The sequence below is a fragment of the Saccostrea echinata genome, unplaced genomic scaffold (genome assembly GCF_033153115.1).
Source record: "Saccostrea echinata isolate AGI-Se365-2 ecotype Australia unplaced genomic scaffold, CSIRO_AGI_Sech_v1 ptg000072l, whole genome shotgun sequence".
NCBI lineage: Eukaryota > Metazoa > Mollusca > Bivalvia > Ostreida > Ostreidae > Saccostrea > Saccostrea echinata.
Genome location: NW_026889821.1, coordinates 1,653,610 through 1,674,476, shown reverse-complemented (window position 1 = coordinate 1,674,476; position 20,867 = coordinate 1,653,610). Strand labels below are relative to the sequence as shown.

The following is a 20,867-nucleotide window of genomic DNA, read 5'->3' as shown; positions in this document are numbered from 1 at the left end:
CGTCAACTGATTAAGTATGGGCAGACAATTTTGAACAGGAAATACCCGGTAAGACATCTATATGATGTATATTTCAATCACTGCAAAGAAATTGTCTTTCAAAATGCAAAATAAAATACGAGTATCTGAAATAGTTATCATTTTTTTGTGTTTGGACATGTATCTGTGATCAAATATTAAAGAATCTTTAAAACTTTAAACGAACTTGGTGAAAAAAATGTTCATAACTTCAATTAGTATGAGGATTTTAAACATATACAAAATATTTAATTAAAATGTGGATTAATCTTGTTATAAAAAAATGTCCTAAAATAAATGTTATACTTAGTTTACTCTATCTTTTTCATTTTCCTTAACTTATGACTCCAGGTTCTTACAAAAGAAAGTGTTTCCATTGAATTTTGGGACAAAACTTGTATATCTTTTTCTTTATTTGAAATGATCATCGAAGGACGATGGATGAAAATATATCTGAACTGTTCATTTTGTCCTTAATATTGCCTGTTGTGTAAATACATCTGATTTATACAGATACGGAGAAGTTCTTTAAGGAAAACAGAAATTGTACGTATTTCATATTTCTTTCATCAGGAAGCTTAAACATGTACGACATTTCTTCTTTCGTCGCATGATATTGTTTTTTTTTATTTGTAGAGTATGGTAAGTGATATCATATGTTGAAGCATAATTTTATTGAGTATATTCCCACTTATTCCATGAAGTGTAAGAGTTCGTTAGTTAATTTAAGTATCGGTTTCCTCAATTCAGCTACTTTACTAATTTACAAAATAAAATACAAAGCTTTAAACACATTGACAATTATGTGATAAACAATTGGGAAATACCTGATGTGGGCGTTGAATTCAATAAACATTTCGGATGTTGAAAATTTTGTTTTCTGTTACTAGAAATATATTTAAAAATTTTTCAGAATATTAGCTTCCTGTGAAGATTAAGTTAAAATACAATATTTGTTTTTAAATTATATCGGAGGCGAACATTGAAAAAATACATGTACAAGCCAGTCTTACCAACTTTTGCACATAATTTTATTGTACAAATCCTTTGAATAAGTTACATGTAGCATTCTTTTAGGAAACAGAGGGACATGGGGTTAAGTACTTATTATAATTAGATTGAACTTCATTCAAACAACATCAAATTAGATGAGTAAAAGTCCAAGATATCCATACAATAAAAAGCTGAGGAACTCAATATCATCTTTTATGAAACAATTGTTTTAAAAAATATATATTGCCCATGTGAAATACAATATTTAATATACTTTTTTTTCATGAAATACACAGAAAACCCTAAGAATTAAAAAAAAAATCTGTTTAAATTATATATAATTCAATATATTTCTTAATTAATTCGATACAAAAGACAATAAATCATGCATCACGCAAACAGCATTTACTTATGAAGGAAGGTAAAAGATTATTTTTTTTGTAAGAATTACACAGCACTTAAATTGAAAGTTTCAGAAGCAGTGTTGGATGTTTGTTTGTATAAATCTGAACATTATCTTTAAATCTGAGTAAGGCTACCTGATATAACATTTGTACTGAAATCATGTATATCTTTAAAATCGATTTATTCTATATGTGCGACTTTCTGGTAATTTACTCTTTTGATTTTCCTCACTCCCAATATCACGAAACCCTACGGCCTCACTCATGACAACAATATTATGTTTCTATTTATATATTTATATATATTCTATGTATAATATCTATATTGTAATAAAAAAAAATATGAACAAATAAACAAAATAAAAATTAAAGAAATTTTTTTTAAAAAATATCATTGTCCATCTTGGTGCCCACGCCTCCTACATCTCTCTTCATTCATTCCTCCCCTCATGTAGGGTATATGGATACCTTGTCCACTGTCCTTCATTATAACATTCTCGACCTTTCCCGACGTTTCGTAGCGTCTCAAGCGTTAACCAGCGCTGACTTGACAACCAGGAAACCACGAAACTACGGTTCCCATATTCGGCCTCGGCCTAGCCTATCACACTTTCGAGAGTGAGTCATTTATAGGTTGCAACCTTCCACAGCAAAAATTATTATAAAGTATCAACATTTATGCAGTTATAAAGGAACCTTCAACAAATGTTTTCAGACATAATAAAACATGACACCAAACGGGTTGTTGAACAATACATAAGTGCTAAAACGTATAAACTTTTCGATAAAAATGCATCTTTAACTAGTAGGAATCAATTCGTGTCATACGACAGAGAAAAATATGTGTACACTAGTAACGAGCCAACATAATTACTTCTACGCTTAAACTCACTAATTGTGCACGTGGTAAAATATCCTGTATACCATTCGAAAACATTGACAATCTCGAGGATATAAATAGAGAAAATGAAAATTCAATCCATATGAATACAGTGAATTACTTTTCAGTATAAGAAAAGTAATTAAAAGGCACTCATTTGATTTGAGATTCAGTCACCACGAATAAACCTATTATGTAATTTTTCATAAACCTGAATTTGTATCTACCTTCACTGGTCAAGGAAATCGAGCGCTACCGAAAACAACCCTTATATAGCAACTGGCTAAATATCTAAGTTCAACTGAGCATCACAAAGTGGCTCGTTGCAGGATAAAATACTCTTATACAAATGAAGTTCAACACAGAGTAATACTAATAAAATAAAGTTAAATGTTCATGCAACTATCATACAATACTACAAAATCGAAATTGATTGTGACATACAGATTGGTTTGTTTAAGATTTACGGGATATTAGTCTCATGAGTAACCAATATATAATAGATTAAATATGTTTTATTTTTTTTTAAACTTCAATAACATTAAAGAATTAAGTTTTAAGAAACGAAAACAAAATTCGTATTCGCAATCTGAAACAATAAGGCATGATAAGAAATGATAACTTACAAAGAACTACGCACGCTAAGTCTCTATTACCGCTTACATTTTACACCTATTTAATTCAATAATAATGGCAATTTGGTCATAAATCTGTGTTGACTGCAAGGAAGAGTTCAATGTTAATTGATAATCTTAACACCAGCGTTAAATAGTTAATTACTCTTAATTCCAGCTTCTTTTATAATGGAATATAACGATGTTTACCTTTGAAATCAGGCTTGAAAGCATCAACATATTATAAAATAGTCTTGGATATGGATAAATGTTCTTTAAATCTTTTTGTATGCTTTAAGCAATTTGAAAAATGACTTAAAGGTAGGCAGGAGAACACTACTATCGTTCGCAGTTCTTACGGGAGTACGACTGAATACCGATACATGTATTCACAAGCAATTTTAAAGAACAGCAGAGAGATAAATCTGCTGTTTAAATATGTGTTATTTGTAAAGTCTATATGGATACTTTTTTGAGAGAGAGAAAGGTGTCCAGATATGGTAAGTATCTATTTGTGTTTTTCCCCTTTGAAAAGTACATCGAGCAAAAAAAAAAATGAAAATCAGTTATATAAGTTTTAATACATAAGAATATAACGTAACTGTTGTTTTGTTACGATGCAATTTGATCATGACTTTGTGATATTTTTCCTTTATTTAATACACACCTTAATCGTGTACTCTTTGTCATCACAAGTCTTAGGTATTTCCCGTTTTCCTACTATAGAAAACAGATTAACAGGAAATAGAATAGATAATTTTCTAAACCCTACAACAGTTGTATAGAAATGGTGATTAGCATGCATTGCATTTTTTTAACAACTAAGTAACTCATTTTCTGTATAATTGAAGAAAGAAGTGTTTTGAAATAATATGTTGCGATTTCAAATGCAATCTTTAATATACTTTTGTTTTCATGAAACAAACAAAACGTTAAAAAAAAGTTCAATTATTTTAAATATATTTTAGCACCAATTAATTCAATATCCATGACAATAAATTATGCATAAATCAAACTCCATATACTCTTTCAAAAAATAAAGAATTCACGCTTTGTAAGTTTTACTCAGTGCTAGCATTAGAAGCTTCATCAGCAGTACTGTTTTGTTGTTGTTGATTGTTTGTTTTTGTTTGTTTCTTTATTTTTATTTCTTTCTTTCTTTTTTTTTTTTGGGGGGGGGGCTATTTTTTTTTTTCTAATAATGAGTGATGCTAAATGATAATTCATGTTAACGAAAACCATATATTTTTAAAAAGACCATTCTATCTGTGCGACCTTTTGGTAATTTAATCTTTTGACTTTGTTTATATATTTTGAAACAAGAGGCGGATTTGTGGTTTTTCCAATTGAAAGATAAGGACTCGAAGGAAAATAGTCTGATATAAGTTTGAATACAAGAGAAAATATTGTATATGGTTTGAACGCAAAGATATTTATCGAAATAGTCATTCTGCTACAATACGATTTTACATCTCGATATTTTTCCATTACATACAATGTGTACTTCAAAGATAATCGCATGTACAACATGGCAGATTTAAAAAGTCCTTCCATTAAGACATCAACGGTTTTGAGGAAAACCAAGCTCACATGTACATGATTTTAAAGAATACCAGGTTTACAATGTTTTCCCAACATAGAAACAGTAACAGGAAATAGAATTGACCAATACCTTGAATAGTTGTATAGAAATGTTAATTTTCATGCATTGCACCGTTATATTTTTTTTCTTTTGAGTACTGGTGACACTACTTAGTCTTTAAATAGATTGCATTTCTCAAGGAAAATATTTAAATCATGCACTCCTTATTAAGAAGTTCTGTGCATATGGACAGAAATATGATATTACTTTTGGAAATTTTCTTTAACTTCATAACTTTTACACTTCGCTATATATGCTCATACATGAATTTCAAGTACTTGAGCTATTTTCTTTTTATTTTTGTTTGTAAAACTTAATCAAAATTTGTATACCACTGCATAAAATATTTAGATGATGTTATTGAAAATTACCAATGTAGATTTATGTTATCATGTCATCATCGATATAGATATAAAAAGATCAGGGATTCCCATGGTCAACTTTTAATTCAATAAGGAAATTAATTTGCACTACCATTATTTTATTGTTTACTGTCGTTTTATCATTTCATACGAAGTGGTTATAAACAGGTTTTGGAGGTAGGTATTGATACTTTTAAAGTCAATGTCACATTTTCACTCCCATCTAAAATCTAATCGACAGGGTAACGAGAGCTGAAGGGAGCAGAGATGCATTTGCACTATTTTGGATCTACGTTATATATCTGCTTTTGGAATATGAAATGTATGGCAAATGTGGAAATTCATTTGACTTACTCAGCTCAAGAAAACAAATTCAGTAGTCTAAATAGGCTCTGTATACGATAAATAATGAATAGATTTTTAATTTAAAAATGTAATTTTTATTGTAGGTTATGGACCATTGAATATTAAAGATCAATATGCATGCTACCCTGTATATCTCAGCAGGAGCGAGATTTGGGATTTTAATAACTGTTTTAGTGGCTGATATTGCTGTAGGAAAAAGACAGGGAAAAGTGCGTGAGATATTACTCCTGTAGAATTTTTAAGAGTTCTTCAAATGTTATATTTCTGTAATTACTGAAACACATTGTAAACAATTAATCATGCACTGTTCTACTTTAAATGAAAATGCACCTGTATTCAATCATTAAATACTGAAAAATGGAAATATAAATAATAAATACAGTTCAAGAACTGGAAGAAAAACGCAATCTATCTTTTTGCCAAATAACTTTTAAAGTTGATTTTTTATTCTATTTCAGAATATCTACGGAATATGCCCAAAGTCTAAGGATACTGTCAAAGATGTAGTACAATGTCCAAGAAATCAAGAGGAATGGAGAAAAAGAAACGACAAAATGAATTGTGCTTCAGTTCAACAATATTGTACCGAACCAGAGAATTTCATTTATCACTGCCTTCCAGATTCCCACTGGAACAAAACCATAGAAGTCTGTACTCCCAGAAAACGAATTGTTCTACGTAAGTAGTATTATTATACCTCATTAAAGTCAATCTTAGCGATGCTACAAGCTAAGTTGTTCTAGACAGGCACGTGACTTGGCAACAAAGCTTCAAATATGAATGTTCCTATCGTCGTCATGTTTTTCATCCTATTCAACCTCTTCGGAGATTCGTGCATTTTTCCTCAATACTTAATCGAACGAAAACTCACAAGAGGAGCTGAAACAATTTACAATAGTACAAAAATTTCATCTACTAGGTAGAGAAGAAATAGGGCATCTCATTTCCAACAAGTATGCGGCTCAATATTCGCTCTTGAGTACATCTGGGAGGACAAATAAAGAATTCTGTAGACACCTTTTTTCCTTAGATTTCTTTATGTGTATTTGAAGTTTTGACTCTAAATAGCCCAAAAAAATGTTTGAATAGATAATCAAGTCAAAAATGAATATTTTATTAATGTTTGAAATATGTGTCACGTAACACATGACAGACATATAGCGTAACATGACAGACGTATGATAAAACGTGACATGATTAAAGAACACTTCTGATGCTTAGCAATACAAATAATCTGTAAAAAATAAAATTGAACAATTCCTTAAACAATGCAAAAAAATTTTCACTCTTACATAGAAGAAAAAAGATTTTTAAGCTTCTTTTGATGCACAAACTGATGATCGTAACACTGACAGACTCCTTTACTTGCCCAGCCAAATGAACCATAAACTTTCATTATTTTATCAAAAAGATAATGTTGCCGTGAGAAATGGACATTATTCAAATTTTGATTCCTTATAGATTTTAAATTTGAATTTTTAAAAAATAAATCTCTGCTATACGCTTTGTCACATACAAAATTTCCACCATGTCTGTCATGTTACGATATTTCTTGAGCAATACCTGTTTGAAACGAGCCAATAAAATTTGTCATTCAAAGCTTATCTTTTATTCTTGGAAATTATAATACACAAGACATTATTATTTATGAAAATACTAATGAAATTTTAAAAAATAAATTATTTCATATAGATTAAACCTATATCGTAACATGTACGGATGCACGTAACCCTGACAGACTCGTTTTAAAAAGTGCAAGAAAACAACTACAAAATTGTATTGTTTAAGTTATAAAGACAAATTTTGCCTTATGATACAGTAATATTCTTAAATAAAAATACTTCTAGGTTTAATACACTGAACGTATAAATCTGAATGAACCCGTTTGATTCACGTAACATGAACAGACATTCGTTTTGTCTGTCACCGTTACGATAGTATTCAGGCAATGTCTGTCAATCGGTACGTTATGTAAGAAATGTCAAATTTTAAGTGTTTATGTAGTGATGAAGAGCGTGCAAGTTCATATTTTTTTTTTTTTTTTTTTTTTTTTAAATCCAAAATACACCTACTAGCTGACAATATTTGATGATATGTGTTTAAAATCTAGAATATAGACAACTTATATTTTCATGAACGTAACATACTTTGTGTAACGTAACACTTGACAGACAAACGTTCGTGGCTTCTCGGGCTCTCTCTGTAGCTCTTCTTATCGAAATGTAAACGTATTTGCATAGAACACTGGAGAAAATTTAAATATTCATAACCTTTAAGTCAAATGTATAAGAAGATCTCCGAGCTCCATTCTTAAAATAGAACGTAACGCCCACTTGCCATGACAGACACAGGAAGCATCCCACAGATTTGTTAATTTCTAAGCACACGTGCTTTTCTGTTGAATCTGCGATCACTTAATAAACAGGTAAATTTTCTATCAGTAGACAAGAAAGATAAAATAGTTTGCATAATCAATGGCCCATGTTATAACAATGTACCCGGTGTATTGAGTCTGAGAGACGTTACGTTCAAAATATGAGAAGAAATAAATTCCAATTTTTCTTTTATTTTAGACATAATGTGCATTAAAATACTTTTGTATGTTAATTCTATCCTTCCTAAACAGTTGTGAATGAAGGTATTCTGTGTACAAGGTATTATCGCCGTATATTTGACTTTTATTTTGACATGATTGAAAATGCCCCCCTACACATGCGTAATTCTAGTGGAATTATCAAATTCATTTCAAGAAAAAAAAGTAAGTTGATGAAAAAAATCTGCTTATTTTATCTTTTTTGTATGTTTGCAATATACTTTTCAATATAAAACATTTCTTATTTCAATTTTTAAATGATTTATTTTATATTCCTCTTGTTAAAATCATAGGTCAAGATGTACTCAAGAGCGAATTTAGAGCCATGCATAACAAAGGAAAAATAGAATTGTCTGTGAATTGACCAAATTAAGGACCTCGGTAAAGTGTTTAAACTAAATGTGACTTTGAAAGCTGTACCAAATTTGAAAGTTTGTGTTTAGTTTTTTTTTAAGATTTAACTTGATCCGGTATAATTAAAAAAATCCATTGCATAAATATTTGGGACATATAAAGATCTATTCACCTAAAGAAACATATGCCATCGGGGACTACCATTTTTCTTGGGTTAATGGATCTTCATATCTCCCTCACTTCCGTGCATCAAATATGTATTTATTGTGAGGAACTCCTTTTAAAAATCTACGTATATTATATGTATCACTCAAAACATTAGGACACATGATTTCTGAGTTTGTACAGTTTGTAACAGATACCCCCTCCACTCAAAAAAAAAAAAAAAAAAAAAAAAAAAAAAAAAAAAAAAAAAAAAAAACTACATTTCTTCTTATACAGATCAAGAAGTTCGCCTTTTGTTTTCCTTGTTTCGGTACCCTTATTGTGAGAGTACATTCAGTGTTTCTTTGGCTCAAAATCATTGTATGCATGGTAACATTTGGTTAGAATTCATCAAAGGAAAAACCTGAAATTATCTTTATACTAGCATTTTATACTTTTTTCTTTTCGTTTTGTCTGTTTTCTCGGTGATTTTCTTTTTGTTTTTCAATACAATGAAGTGAACGTTATGCCCTTTATCGTTCGATATACGGAGGACTTTAATTTTATTTCGAGCTGACAATAATATCATCTTTATGTGTTTCAAATGTATAAAGTTTTTTTTTTTCTCCAGAAAAATGTGCTGAATATAATGAAGAAGGAATGAGGGTTCAAACTAATTTTGAACATTCATGTTCAGACACAGAAAATCCTTGCCCAATGCATTATTTGTCGGACAACGCTTACAAATGTAAGAATACTGTTTCGCTCATTCACTTCTTCAAGCAAATATGTTGCCACCTATAATACTATACTATAATACTATAATGAAGTATTATTAATAGTTAGCTATAGTAAACTCTACACATCTATAGTAATTACTATCACATAATGTCAATTCTAGTTAACTGTAATGATAACTTTGACGTTTTCATTTTTTATAGTGATGCCTTTGAAAACTTTGACCTACCATAATGATCACTATGACACTATGGTGATAACTTTAAAAACTTTGATTAACTGTAGTGATTACCATGGCACTATAGTGATCACTTTGAAAGAAAGAAATATTTACAATTGTGATCAGTTTAACGCTATAGTTATAATTCTGAATCACTATAGCCATCACTATGAAAACTTTGATTAACTTGAGTTATCATTCATTGCACTTCATATCGTTGTATATAAGATGATTACCTTAAACATCTTGTATGTTTTCATGTACCTAATGACATTTATATGATATGACTTACTCATATAAAAAGAACAATTAAATTGAAAGTCAAACATTTTTCATTTAAGAAATGTTTTGCCAGTTTTTTATTTTTTTTTTTTAAATTGACATACAAAGTTTCAAAATTCTATCAAGCTGAAAACATTTTTAAAGCACGAATGTTGTCAGGTAAAATCGTGAACAAGTTGTCAAGAGTGAAAAAATAATAATTTCTGCGTTCTAAAATATTCGCTACTCTTTAGTACATTTTTCATCAATGAACATAGCACATTTCAAATAAATATATTTTTAAATAAATAGAACATGTGATGGTATTGCCTTACGGCACACGGATGACAACGTCAAAGTGTCTAAAGCAGCTTTACGTTTTCTCTTTGCTAAAAGAATGTTGATTAGCCCAAATTAAATTTGAGAATTCCACTGAAGAACATACTCGAGTTTCCGTTTATTCCTCCAGAAATTGTGGAGGGACCAAACTTGCAAACACACGGGATCTTCTGAAGATTCATTAGTAAGCTATTTTCAGTACCCACTCTATCATTCAACTAAATAAGCAATCTTATATCGACGGTATACAGTTAAAACGTATTGTTTGTAGCTGTTTGTCCGTACGTTTTGTTATTCCCGAGGATTCGATCGAAAACTTTTCTTAGAAAACTCTCATTTCACATGTACACTAAGCACCCTAAGTACCTACGTGTGATGATATTTATAGTTTGTTTCTTTCTGTAGTCTTTTGAAGTCTCTTAGGGAGCTATTACTAAATCTAAATCAAACTGAACTGCTCTCCGGTGCGCCGTTACGTCATAAAGCGTCGATATTTTTTTCGTGTGTTGTATTTATCAGTTTCTCATCTCCAATGCTGTTAAAATTAAGCAAATGCTTTGGCAGTTTCCAAATGACGACATAATAGATATTGAATTAAAAGTATGTTAATTTTTATTCCAACCTTGTCCATTTCATATTTCACTTCCGAAAAAAATACTCGAGTTTTCTCTAATGAAACCCTTGTTTTTTATCGTTCACCGTAGGACCGTATCCTGTGCTCATTCAATGATAATATTTTTTGTCTATAAATTATTCGAAAACTAATATGTACTTAAATATGATATATTAACTTTGCTGAACATTTTCACTTAGGGCGCCCATTGTTTTTCGATTAAAACGCTTTGTCCACGATTTTACAGGACAATCCTCGTATTGTATACAAATTGCATGAAACTTTATACTAAATACAAAACATCATCAGATGTCTTTGCAAAAATAATATGAGAGAGTCAGCAACATCGGATGATACCTTTGTTGTGAAATGACCTGAGGCTTCTATCACAAAATTACGAGGGGTGATCAAAAGTTCGCGAACTAATTGAATAACTTCCTTAAAAGAAATAAAATGAGGTTTCAGTGTTCATTATTTTTTAAAGTTGTCCTCTCCAATTTTAATGTACATCTGCCATTGTTCTGCCCATGCGCGAATCACGTGATCCAGGCGGTCACGTGACATGCTTCGTAGCGGTCTGTTCACAGAAGCTAAGAGATTTTTCCGAGTCTTATACTTCTTACCATGCAAGTAATTTATTATAACAAGAACAGACCATCTGTCAGAAATGGCCAAATCTCGGCAATAGGATGGGTGGATAAGGATATCCCTTCCCAGAATTAGCATGGTGATCATCACAACCTGAGTCCTCTGTCTCGGGAGCGTCGAGAATCCAATGTGGAGAAAGAATGGGCGCCTTCTTTTTTTCATATCTCATATGTTTAAAGTCTAAAGTAAACGATATTTCAGGGATTTAATAATTATATTATTGCTCAGATATTCGACTATTTCTCTTACTGTAACTTGGCCATCTTTCAAAGCAAATTGCTCAACTAAGGACACATTTTTTTACCGGCTTGCTTTCGCTGGTCAACAGAACAAACATCATTTTTAACCACCTCCCTGCCTTCAATAAAACAATTAATCCAATTAATTATTGAATTTCTGGTAAGTCTTTTGTCTTCATAAACCTTGTACAAATTATCATATTCTACTGCAGAGGAATTTCCGAGATATACGTTAAACTTTACAGCCGTTCGTTGCTCGAGTACGACTGAGTCAACCATTTTTTGTCACAAGTGACCTACATACTGACGTCATTTTCACATTGTGACGTCACAAACACGAAGCAAAATATTATTTAATATCTGCTATTTATAGAACATGTGTATGACTATATGTGTGTCAAATTTCATTCTGATCTGAATTGTTGTATATCCTTAGCAATATATATTTTTTTTAAATTTTGAATAGCTAGAGTTATCACTTCTAAAACTTTGACACATTTATTTAGTATAGTTTGTCTTTGACAATATAGTGATCACCATGGCAGGTCAGTGATTTTGAAAACGTTGGTTTACTATTGTGAAAGACTTTGATTTACAATAGTTAACTTAGGTAAACTGTAAATATAATTATGTATCTCTAGTTTACATGAACGGTAGTATATTTTGTTAAGAGTGAATCCATTGAAGATAAATGAATAGAAATATGCATATTTTCAATTATTGTATCCTTTGTAGATCAGCAATGTTATAAGACAAAAAATAAAGTAATCATGAACATTTCACAACCTGGAGAAAACGAGTTAAGGCCCACTGTCGAGATCAGGTGAGTTAACTTGAAGTTCCTAAATTTAAATTATTACAAACATTTGTTTTAATTTCGTTTCTGAATCCTAAATTATTAAACATCTTTTTAAGTGAAAAGCCGATACTCTTAAAAATAGTGTTAGGAATCTGAACGACAGAAACATAAAATCTTATGTCGTATTTTTTTTATTTTCTTTCATGCTTACAAATAGAATATCAAAATATAATTAATTTCGGGTCAAAAAAATTGTTCAGGAAATATTAATCACGATCTGGAGTAAATGTTAATATTTTTCTACATTAACAGAAGATGACTCCGTCTAAAGATTGTTATCAATTAATATATATTAGCCTTACGTAGGTATTTTAATTTTCATAAAATCAAGTTCGAATTGGTAAAGGGTGAAGAAAGAACTCTAAGCAATTTACTTTTGCAATATTCTTATCATCGACGTTTCATAATTTTCATCAGATTTTTAATATTAGTTATGAAAAGCATATTATTTGAAGATAAACTAAAATAATTTGAGTATTCAAAATAATCGCAGGTAAGTCCTGTTTTGATATCTTTTGCAGCAGTTGTTCATATACGCATGGTTTACAGCCGGTCTGTATAAGAACAATGTTGTTAGTGGTGGCAGCATTGAGGATTTACCATGTCCAATTCATCGTCACGTGAATTCCAAAATGGCGGTAAAATGATAATGCGAAGAGCTATTCTTACCTCGTCGGATTTACACAGGCAAAATGTGAACAAATAAAAGGAGAGGTACTTGTCGCAGTGTGTCTCTATTTAATACAGCTTATAGTTTTATTGGGTCCGAATTGTAGAATATACAGATATTTAAAAGCTTATTGAGATTAAACTTATTCACTTTAATTTACATCTAGAATAAAGACATTGTAGTCAATGTTGTATATTTACATTTAGAGTAATTTTGCTAATGAAATCCATTGGAAATCTTTAACATTCAATACCCTATAACACACAAAAACCTTGACACTGCGCGGGAGAATACACATTAGGAACTACATGTATTTTCAATACTCTAGGAATACCAAATGTATATTGTTAGGCTCAATTTAAAAAAAAAATTGCCCTTTTAAATTATCGTACAAATATAACAACTCTACCTTTGAAATTAATTTGTCATTTTTCTCTCTCAATATTCATTTGCGTTATTCTATATTCCACGTCACAACGCCTATTACGTCTATTAGCAAACCAGTTCTGAAAGGCGCTAAATTCATAATAAAGATAATCGAAATTAACAAATACGAAAACAGAAAATCAGAGAATGTGAACATAAGTATTGAATTCTTAGTTTTGGATGTCGTTGGTCCTATAACAGCACCTGTCAGGGCCACAAATTATCAGACCTCGCTAAGGCGTTGTATTCAATTTGTCGGCACGGCCAGGTGCTGTCATACGTCAAGGACATCCAAAAATAAGATTTCAATGCTTAAATGTAATATATTGAATCTTAAAAGACATGATTATAATAATTATCAAAAATACCATAGAAAGAAGTTTAGAAAGCCTAAAAGCTTGTCAATATCCGACATTAAAAAAATCACAATCAAGCTTTCCATATATTAAAGAAATTGGGGTAAAATAGTTTTTTTAAATGCAAATTAACTGGTTAGTGTTAAGAAATTAATTACAATAGTTTTTTTGCATTTTGTTAACGAAGACATAAGAAATGCCTGACATTCAGTTTAAAAAAAACGAAAGTGTTAAAATTTCAACAAAACTTACTTCTTTCTATAATTAAAAAGGTTGACCCTTGCATCTATTTCAAACAGCAAACACTTTACGAGCTAGGTTTAATACATGTATAATAATATTAAAAAAGACATTCACTTAGTATTTAACCAAAACAAATACAACACTTTGATGGAGTAAATTACATCTTAACCATGCCTTTTTGACACGTGAAACATTTAGAAACATGCATGTAAAACCCGGTACTTTAGGATGACCCACTAAGTACATGCTGTGTATGATTCTTTAAGCATTTAAAACCCTTAAATGCAGGCGGTGTGTTGTGTTTTCCACGGTAGAGTAGTTCATCTCGACATTAGTTGGATTTTAAGTGATATTTAAAGATACGTACGTCTAGGAGAGGGTCATTTGGAACAAATAATACACTTCAGATTTACCGCGTTGTTAATATCTGAACGTGAATCAAACAATGCACAATCTATAATAAGAAGCTCAAAATTGTCGATCCTTCTAAATTGAAAAGAAATTAAAGTTGTGAAATTTTATATTTCCAGTTACATATCAGTAGTAAAAAAATAAGCTTGAGTCTTGAAAGTTTTCAATGAATTTAAAAGAAATGGTTTAAAAGAAAAACCGGCAATATTTTACAAAATATACAAGCAACTAAATTGAGAAAGTATGTGGCTACGTACAAATCTCATTTTCTACTTGAATACATGTATGTTACTTCAAAATAAGATGAACTTAAACATATCCGTTTCTATTACTTTCTTAAAAAAACTCTTCTCGTGTAAGGTGAAAGAAGATAAAATGTACCACGAATTATTTTTCTAAACAAATCCTCCGTGTTTTAAACCCCCTTTTTCTTTATGATAAAGTTTGAGGAATAACTTTAATATCCGATCGAGGATGTGAAGGTGTACAGAGTTGTCTTTCTTGCAGTTCTTGTAAAAAGGAATGCGTTTGAGGGGATCTGTTTTTGTTTAAAACGATTTTTTTTGAGTTACTTGGTATTTTAAGCGTTAAAGGACTTTTGAAATGGTTTAGGGAAGTTAATTTTAAATATTTAAGAGTTGAATGGTAAGAACATTAATTTAAGATTAATGCCAAATATGCAGTGTCTGTATACAAATTTACCCCATAAAGCTTTTTTCACAAGTTCAGCGTCATCTAAGCTTCCATCTACTCAAAAAAAAAAAAAGAATACAAATTTTGCTGTGTGATTTTAAAAAGAATTTCTGAAGTTTGACAATATCGTTCTACAACATCAAATAATTAGAATTTACATATTTTACTACATAATTATGGAAAAATTACAAGATTAGATTAATCCATAGATATGCTTAACTTAAGAAAAATGCTTTCCAAATATATTTAAATCAAAATGACAGGACACATATAATGATAAAACCTGGATAATGGATACATCCAAAAAAATGAGAAACTGGTACATTTACTTAAATACTTGAAGTAAAATATCAAGATTGAAAAAAAAAAAAATACATGCATATCATGAGCACAGGAAAGTTAACTTTTGTATGGACATTTTCCAGCATTTATACGTCGAAAACTGCTATACATACTGAAGGAATAAAAAGAATTTGAATTGTTGTTCTTCAAACAAACATTATTATGCAGAGATTATCTACGATTTCAAGGCAAAAAGATCATCGAACACCACATGTGCGCTGGATGGCATTTTAGCACAATAATAATAATAAAAAAAAAAACATTGTTACAATAAGCATTCATGTTATCACGAATTTCCTCTCTGCGTATGTCATATACAAGACGGTATGCATGGGAAAAATGCATATGTATATTTCTACTAATATTTCTAATATGTATATTTTCTAATAAAATAAAGATCAGAAAAAATGAGAATACAAATAAACTTTTTGCGTATTACTATTAAGAAAAAAATAATGTTGAAACTGAATCCCTTTTTATAATATTCATTAAGAGAATAATAATAATAGGCGACTAATTTCCCTTCCTTACTATTGAAAGGAAAAGTTAAACAAAGCATTGCCAATCGATATATTGAAGTACATTTCTGCAAAATAGGGCAAGAGAAAAACTTAACCTGGTATATTTGTTTGTAACAAAAAACACATACAAACCTAGAAAATAATGATATCTGAGGAAAAAAAAAATTATTTCATTAATACACATTGTACAATTAACGATTGAATGTTTTATATAAAAAATGGAAGTACACGTGTTTATCGTAAAATAAAAGCACCAAAACTGCATAATTGAAACGCGTTTTCTCCAATGTCCATGCGCTTGAACTTCATCTACACACTGTGCTTCAATGTAATATCCGTATTTGTCAGTGTCCCAATCGAGGCAAATTTGAGAAATGACGCTAACCTGGAACATACTACTCACCAAAGGGTAAGACGCTACAATTCACAACTCTGTTATTGATTCTTTTAAAATTGGTAAATATTAATGTTAATAAAGGGGAAAAATCCTTTTTTATGTTTTCTATTTCTGTTTTCTTGAAAATATACTCCAGGAACATCAATTATCATGTGATTTTCGAAGTTTTGCTTATACGACTGCAACATACGTCTTTGATGACAAAAACATGGTGTTACTGAAACTTAGGAAAGCTGTTTCATGTATAAGGATTGTCCATACTCACTGAAAATCAAGAGCGTCGTATAGATACCGTCATTCGCAAAATAACCCTCTTTCTTCAAAAAAACAAAAATACTTGAGAAACAAGGCAAAACGAATATGGCACATAGCGTTTAGCGTACAAAATCAAATGCTTTTTACACATATTACATGTACAAGCTGAAGTCTTCCATCGAATCAAAGAACAGAATCCGAATACATCCGGAAACATTTTTTTCTCTCCCTTGAATCATATATATCTTCACTTCGTCAGTGTAATATACCTGAGCTGGGGGATTGTTTTGACCTCATTGAGGATTGGTTTTATCATTTTCCTGAGATGGCTCATTTGATGAGGGGACATTTCCTTCCAAAAGCTGAACACCCTCCCAGCTGACGCGTGGTCTTGCACCAGCTCGTTTGAGAAGACAAATCTTAGATTTCCATTATATTGTGTGTGTCCAGTCAGTCTCTTTGATTCCTCGTCTTTGCCTATAATCAGTATCGGCACAGCTGTGACAATTAAAAAATGAAATTAAACGTTACAATGTAGAAAATTTGCTAAAATTGTTCAATTTTTATGTACTTATGCAGGTTCTTTTTAATTTTGAGTGTATTTTTTACTTTTTTCGTTGCAATTTTGATCATCAGAATTTTGCAGTTAAAATGATATAATTTTCATTTCCGATAAATTACGAACAAAAGTTCATCTACATGCATTGTGAATCATTTAACAGTTATACAATATAAATGGTTCACGCTTCTATGAAGAGACGAAAGGAATATAAAAAAACTATTATGACTTACCTCCCCAAGTTTTAAGTACTTTGACAGTTGCTAATCTCAGATCTTTACTCCCGCTTCCATAATTCAAGGTGTTATCACACACAAGAATAAACAATTTAACGTGAGGTATTTTGCTAATGTCATTAAAACTTTCAATAACGTAATAAGGCGCAGACGCAATCTTAATTTCTGTGAAATAAGATAATAGTGTCTCTATAACAGAATTGTAGATACTGAGACATTCTTTCCGGAAAAGTACGATACACATTTCGTTCCTTAGGACTCCGTGTTTAGGCGTTGATGGTGCAGTATGGGTAGGTGTTCCATTCTTTAAAAAAAACAACAGATTTCTAATATTTCAGATAGATTAACGAGTAGGAACATTATCATTGACTAGTAAAAAATCGAATGATTTCAAGTATTGACTGGATTCAGACTATAAATGACAAAATGCTATTCATTTATGAAATCATGCACTATGTGATAAGAATTAGGCTAATTAAATAAACACAAATGTAATGTCAGTAGAGTGATAACTCTTGTCACATTGCAGCGTATTATGAGATAATACACAGTTAATATTCATGCATCTATATCCTTCCCGAACATTGGCTAAAACTGTCTTTTATTTTAGAAATCATGTTCCTACCTTCTTTTCTTTCTCGTCTTTTATGACGCCATTGGGTATAACTTCAGATCCATTGTCTGTGGCGTCTTCTTGTGTTGATGCAGTACTGCCAGTCATAGCTTCTGAATGAGTTACTTCTGATTTATTCAAGTATCTTCTTATATTAACCTCAATTGCTTCCTTCCATTCTCTACTATGGGGTCTTATCCTTGTGAAAATCTCAAACAATATTACTGTCAATAGGAAGTATAAAATGACTTCTGCAAAAGAAATAGGGAAAGAGAATGTTAATGATGCCTTTATCATACAAGAATTTGTCGTTAGTGACTGACTGTACCTGTACTTTTAATACATAAAACATTACTTGCTTCACCTATGTTGGAAGTTAAGATTTCACAATGTACAATTGTTTATTATTTTAAAAAAAACACTATTAACACGCATGTTTTTTAGGGGAAAAAAAACCTGACGTAGGATATACAGAAAATTGATATTTCAATTTCATATAAGTAAAAAGCACGTAAACGGTTACTTACCATCGAAAAATATCCTAGAAGTTATCTCAGCTGCCTGTGCTTCAGCTTTACCACAATGTAAAGATATATTATCCAATTTTTCGAAAAATATTTTCAATTTTTCAGTCAAAATGTAATTCAATTCTGATTGGTTGAGAAAATCCCGCTCTAAATTCTCACTCAGCGAGATTTGATCCTTGAAACTGCTTTCAAGCACATTGATCTTGTCTTTCATTTCTGTGAAAATCATGAACCAGGGACACGATTCTTCGTCCCCTTTATGACATTCCTTGGTTGGATCGTGGGTGACTGTGTCTGAGTGTGAATCGGAAGCTAAAGCCGTCCAAACATACTGAAAGGATGCGATTACTCCAATCACAGAAAATACTGTGCTGAAAAAAGTAATTTTCTAACAGTTGAAATATCTTTTGTCAATTATGATAATATGATAATCAGAATCTCTTATAAAAGTTCTATGTCAGCGTATATGCAATTTGCATCAAAAACTTCACGCATTTTGATTTTAATTTTGCTTTTTTTACATCATTTTTTGTATTCCGTATGACTTGACAAGGTTGAATAAAATTTAAAATATGTTGTAATGTCAAGAGAGAAATAAATGTAACTAAACTATATTAAATTCTGACTTTTCAATTTGACAATGTAAATAAGATATGTGCATAGATCATTAAAAGAGAATAGCAAGCTCTTTCTTTCTTTCTTCCCCTCTTTCTCGCAAAAATGTATTTGTAGAAATTACCTCATAAACCATACTTTGCATTATTAAGTATTTAGAATTGATTTCCCCGACCATCGATAAACCACAAACATCAATTTTTCTAAGTAGTGAACGTTAACTCCTAACAGTAAGTATATAAAAAAGGAGTATTGATTGAGAGGGCCAATATGTTACATTTACTTATTACACGTTGATGCGAGGCTTTTGGGGCCAATTACAAATTACGCTTGAGAATGATGTCCCAAAAACTTTTTTTAAATTTTTTTTCATCTGCACAATATGAAAATAACGAAAGCCTTTTGTATTTACTTGCAACATGTTTTAAAAATCGATTTTAAGACTACTGAGCTTAAAAAAAAGCCGCACTTTAAAGCTGTTTTCCTCATTCTTGCATCACACAGTGAATCGTTAACGTTGAAGGAGAAATTTGATTAAATACCACTAACTAATTAGAAAATTAGCTCGTGATTACCTTATCTCCATTTTGATTTCACTAATTAACGAGATTTACCAGGGCAGATCAGAAATCCACACGTTTTAAGAAAGGCTTCATCAGGTAACAGTAGATCGATAACAAGAAATAATCAGATGTAGAGACACACAGCTGTTACGGCGATGTGACAATCCATGTGTGAATTTCACTGACGACTTCAGTGTTCAATGGAGGTGTTTTTTTTTTTGTTTTTTTTTTTTTGTTTTTTTTTTTCCAATAGAAGCATTTTGTTATTACTATTATTTTTTTCATCGAAAATTTTAATGTTAAAGTTTGTATCAATATATGTATATATTCATTAATTAACTTCTGTTTTTATTATTTTATTTTATTTTTGGTACTTTTAAATTTAATCTATATATTTACTTCATTTATTCATGTTAAATAAAACCCTAGTTCTATATTTTCCTCAAAATTGGCATGAAATTAAAATTGACTACACATATAATAAAAAGTATTCCTTTTATTTCTTTCTTCAGTTTTTATATCTGTTTGGGTTACCTTAAGCAAAACAAATACCAAAGATCTGCAAAAGATTTCTCGGGAATCATAACCAGCAAATTAAAGCGGTCGTCGTTGCGTTGTAGTAGAATATATCGTCAATAATTACATGATCATTCCATTGCTCATTGCTCTGCTTGCTCGTGTGTATGAATATTAACCAATATTTGCAACCAAGCTTAGGTAGATATAATACATTAAGTTACTAGTACATTTATTCAAGATATCCAGTGCATATTACAACGCATGAAAATGGAGCTAATAATGTTAAGTATTTTGAAGTCAGAGGTTGGCTAATTCGTTTTATTATATTAATAAATCAGAATCAGAAAAATTTACTACTCGGATATCTAGCATGTTAAAGAAGAAAACCAAAAGAAAGTAAAAATGAAATACTACCTAAGGATGAAGAGGACTCCTATTGCTTGTCTTTTCACATTTTCAGGAAATCTTCCGAACAGTAAATCTATATATTTACGAAACTGTTCGTTAACAGATAGCATCCATCCCGGTAAATGATCGCTTAATTCGGCCATTGCTATAGTTTTCCCATAGAGAGGTTCCATCATCTTTGATTCTCCAGGAACCAAAACAGATCAATAGAATTATGCAGAATCAT

General features: G+C 30.6%; 1 protein-coding gene across 1 annotated transcript; it reads right to left on the bottom strand.

Moving 5' to 3' along the window:
- Positions 1-16,848: 16,848 nt before the first annotated feature.
- Positions 16,849-19,737, bottom strand: LOC133176245 (uncharacterized). Its single transcript, XM_061311397.1, has 5 exons — positions 19,727-19,737; positions 18,537-18,907; positions 18,022-18,260; positions 17,394-17,700; positions 16,849-17,099 (listed from the first exon to the last, which is right to left on the bottom strand). Exons 1-5 carry the CDS (start codon positions 19,735-19,737, stop codon positions 16,849-16,851), a joined length of 1,179 nt encoding a protein of 392 aa, XP_061167381.1.
- Positions 19,738-20,867: the final 1,130 nt, after the last annotated feature.

Excerpts from the sequence above, each read along its gene's own strand:
- LOC133176245 (XM_061311397.1), bottom strand. Across the intron at positions 18,261-18,536 it reads TTCTAGGATATTTTTCGATG|AAGTCATTTTATACTTCCTA; the intron begins GTAAGTAACCGT and ends TTTCTTTTGCAG. Across the intron at positions 17,701-18,021 it reads AAGACGAGAAAGAAAAGAAG|AATGGAACACCTACCCATAC; the intron begins GTAGGAACATGA and ends TTTTTTTTAAAG.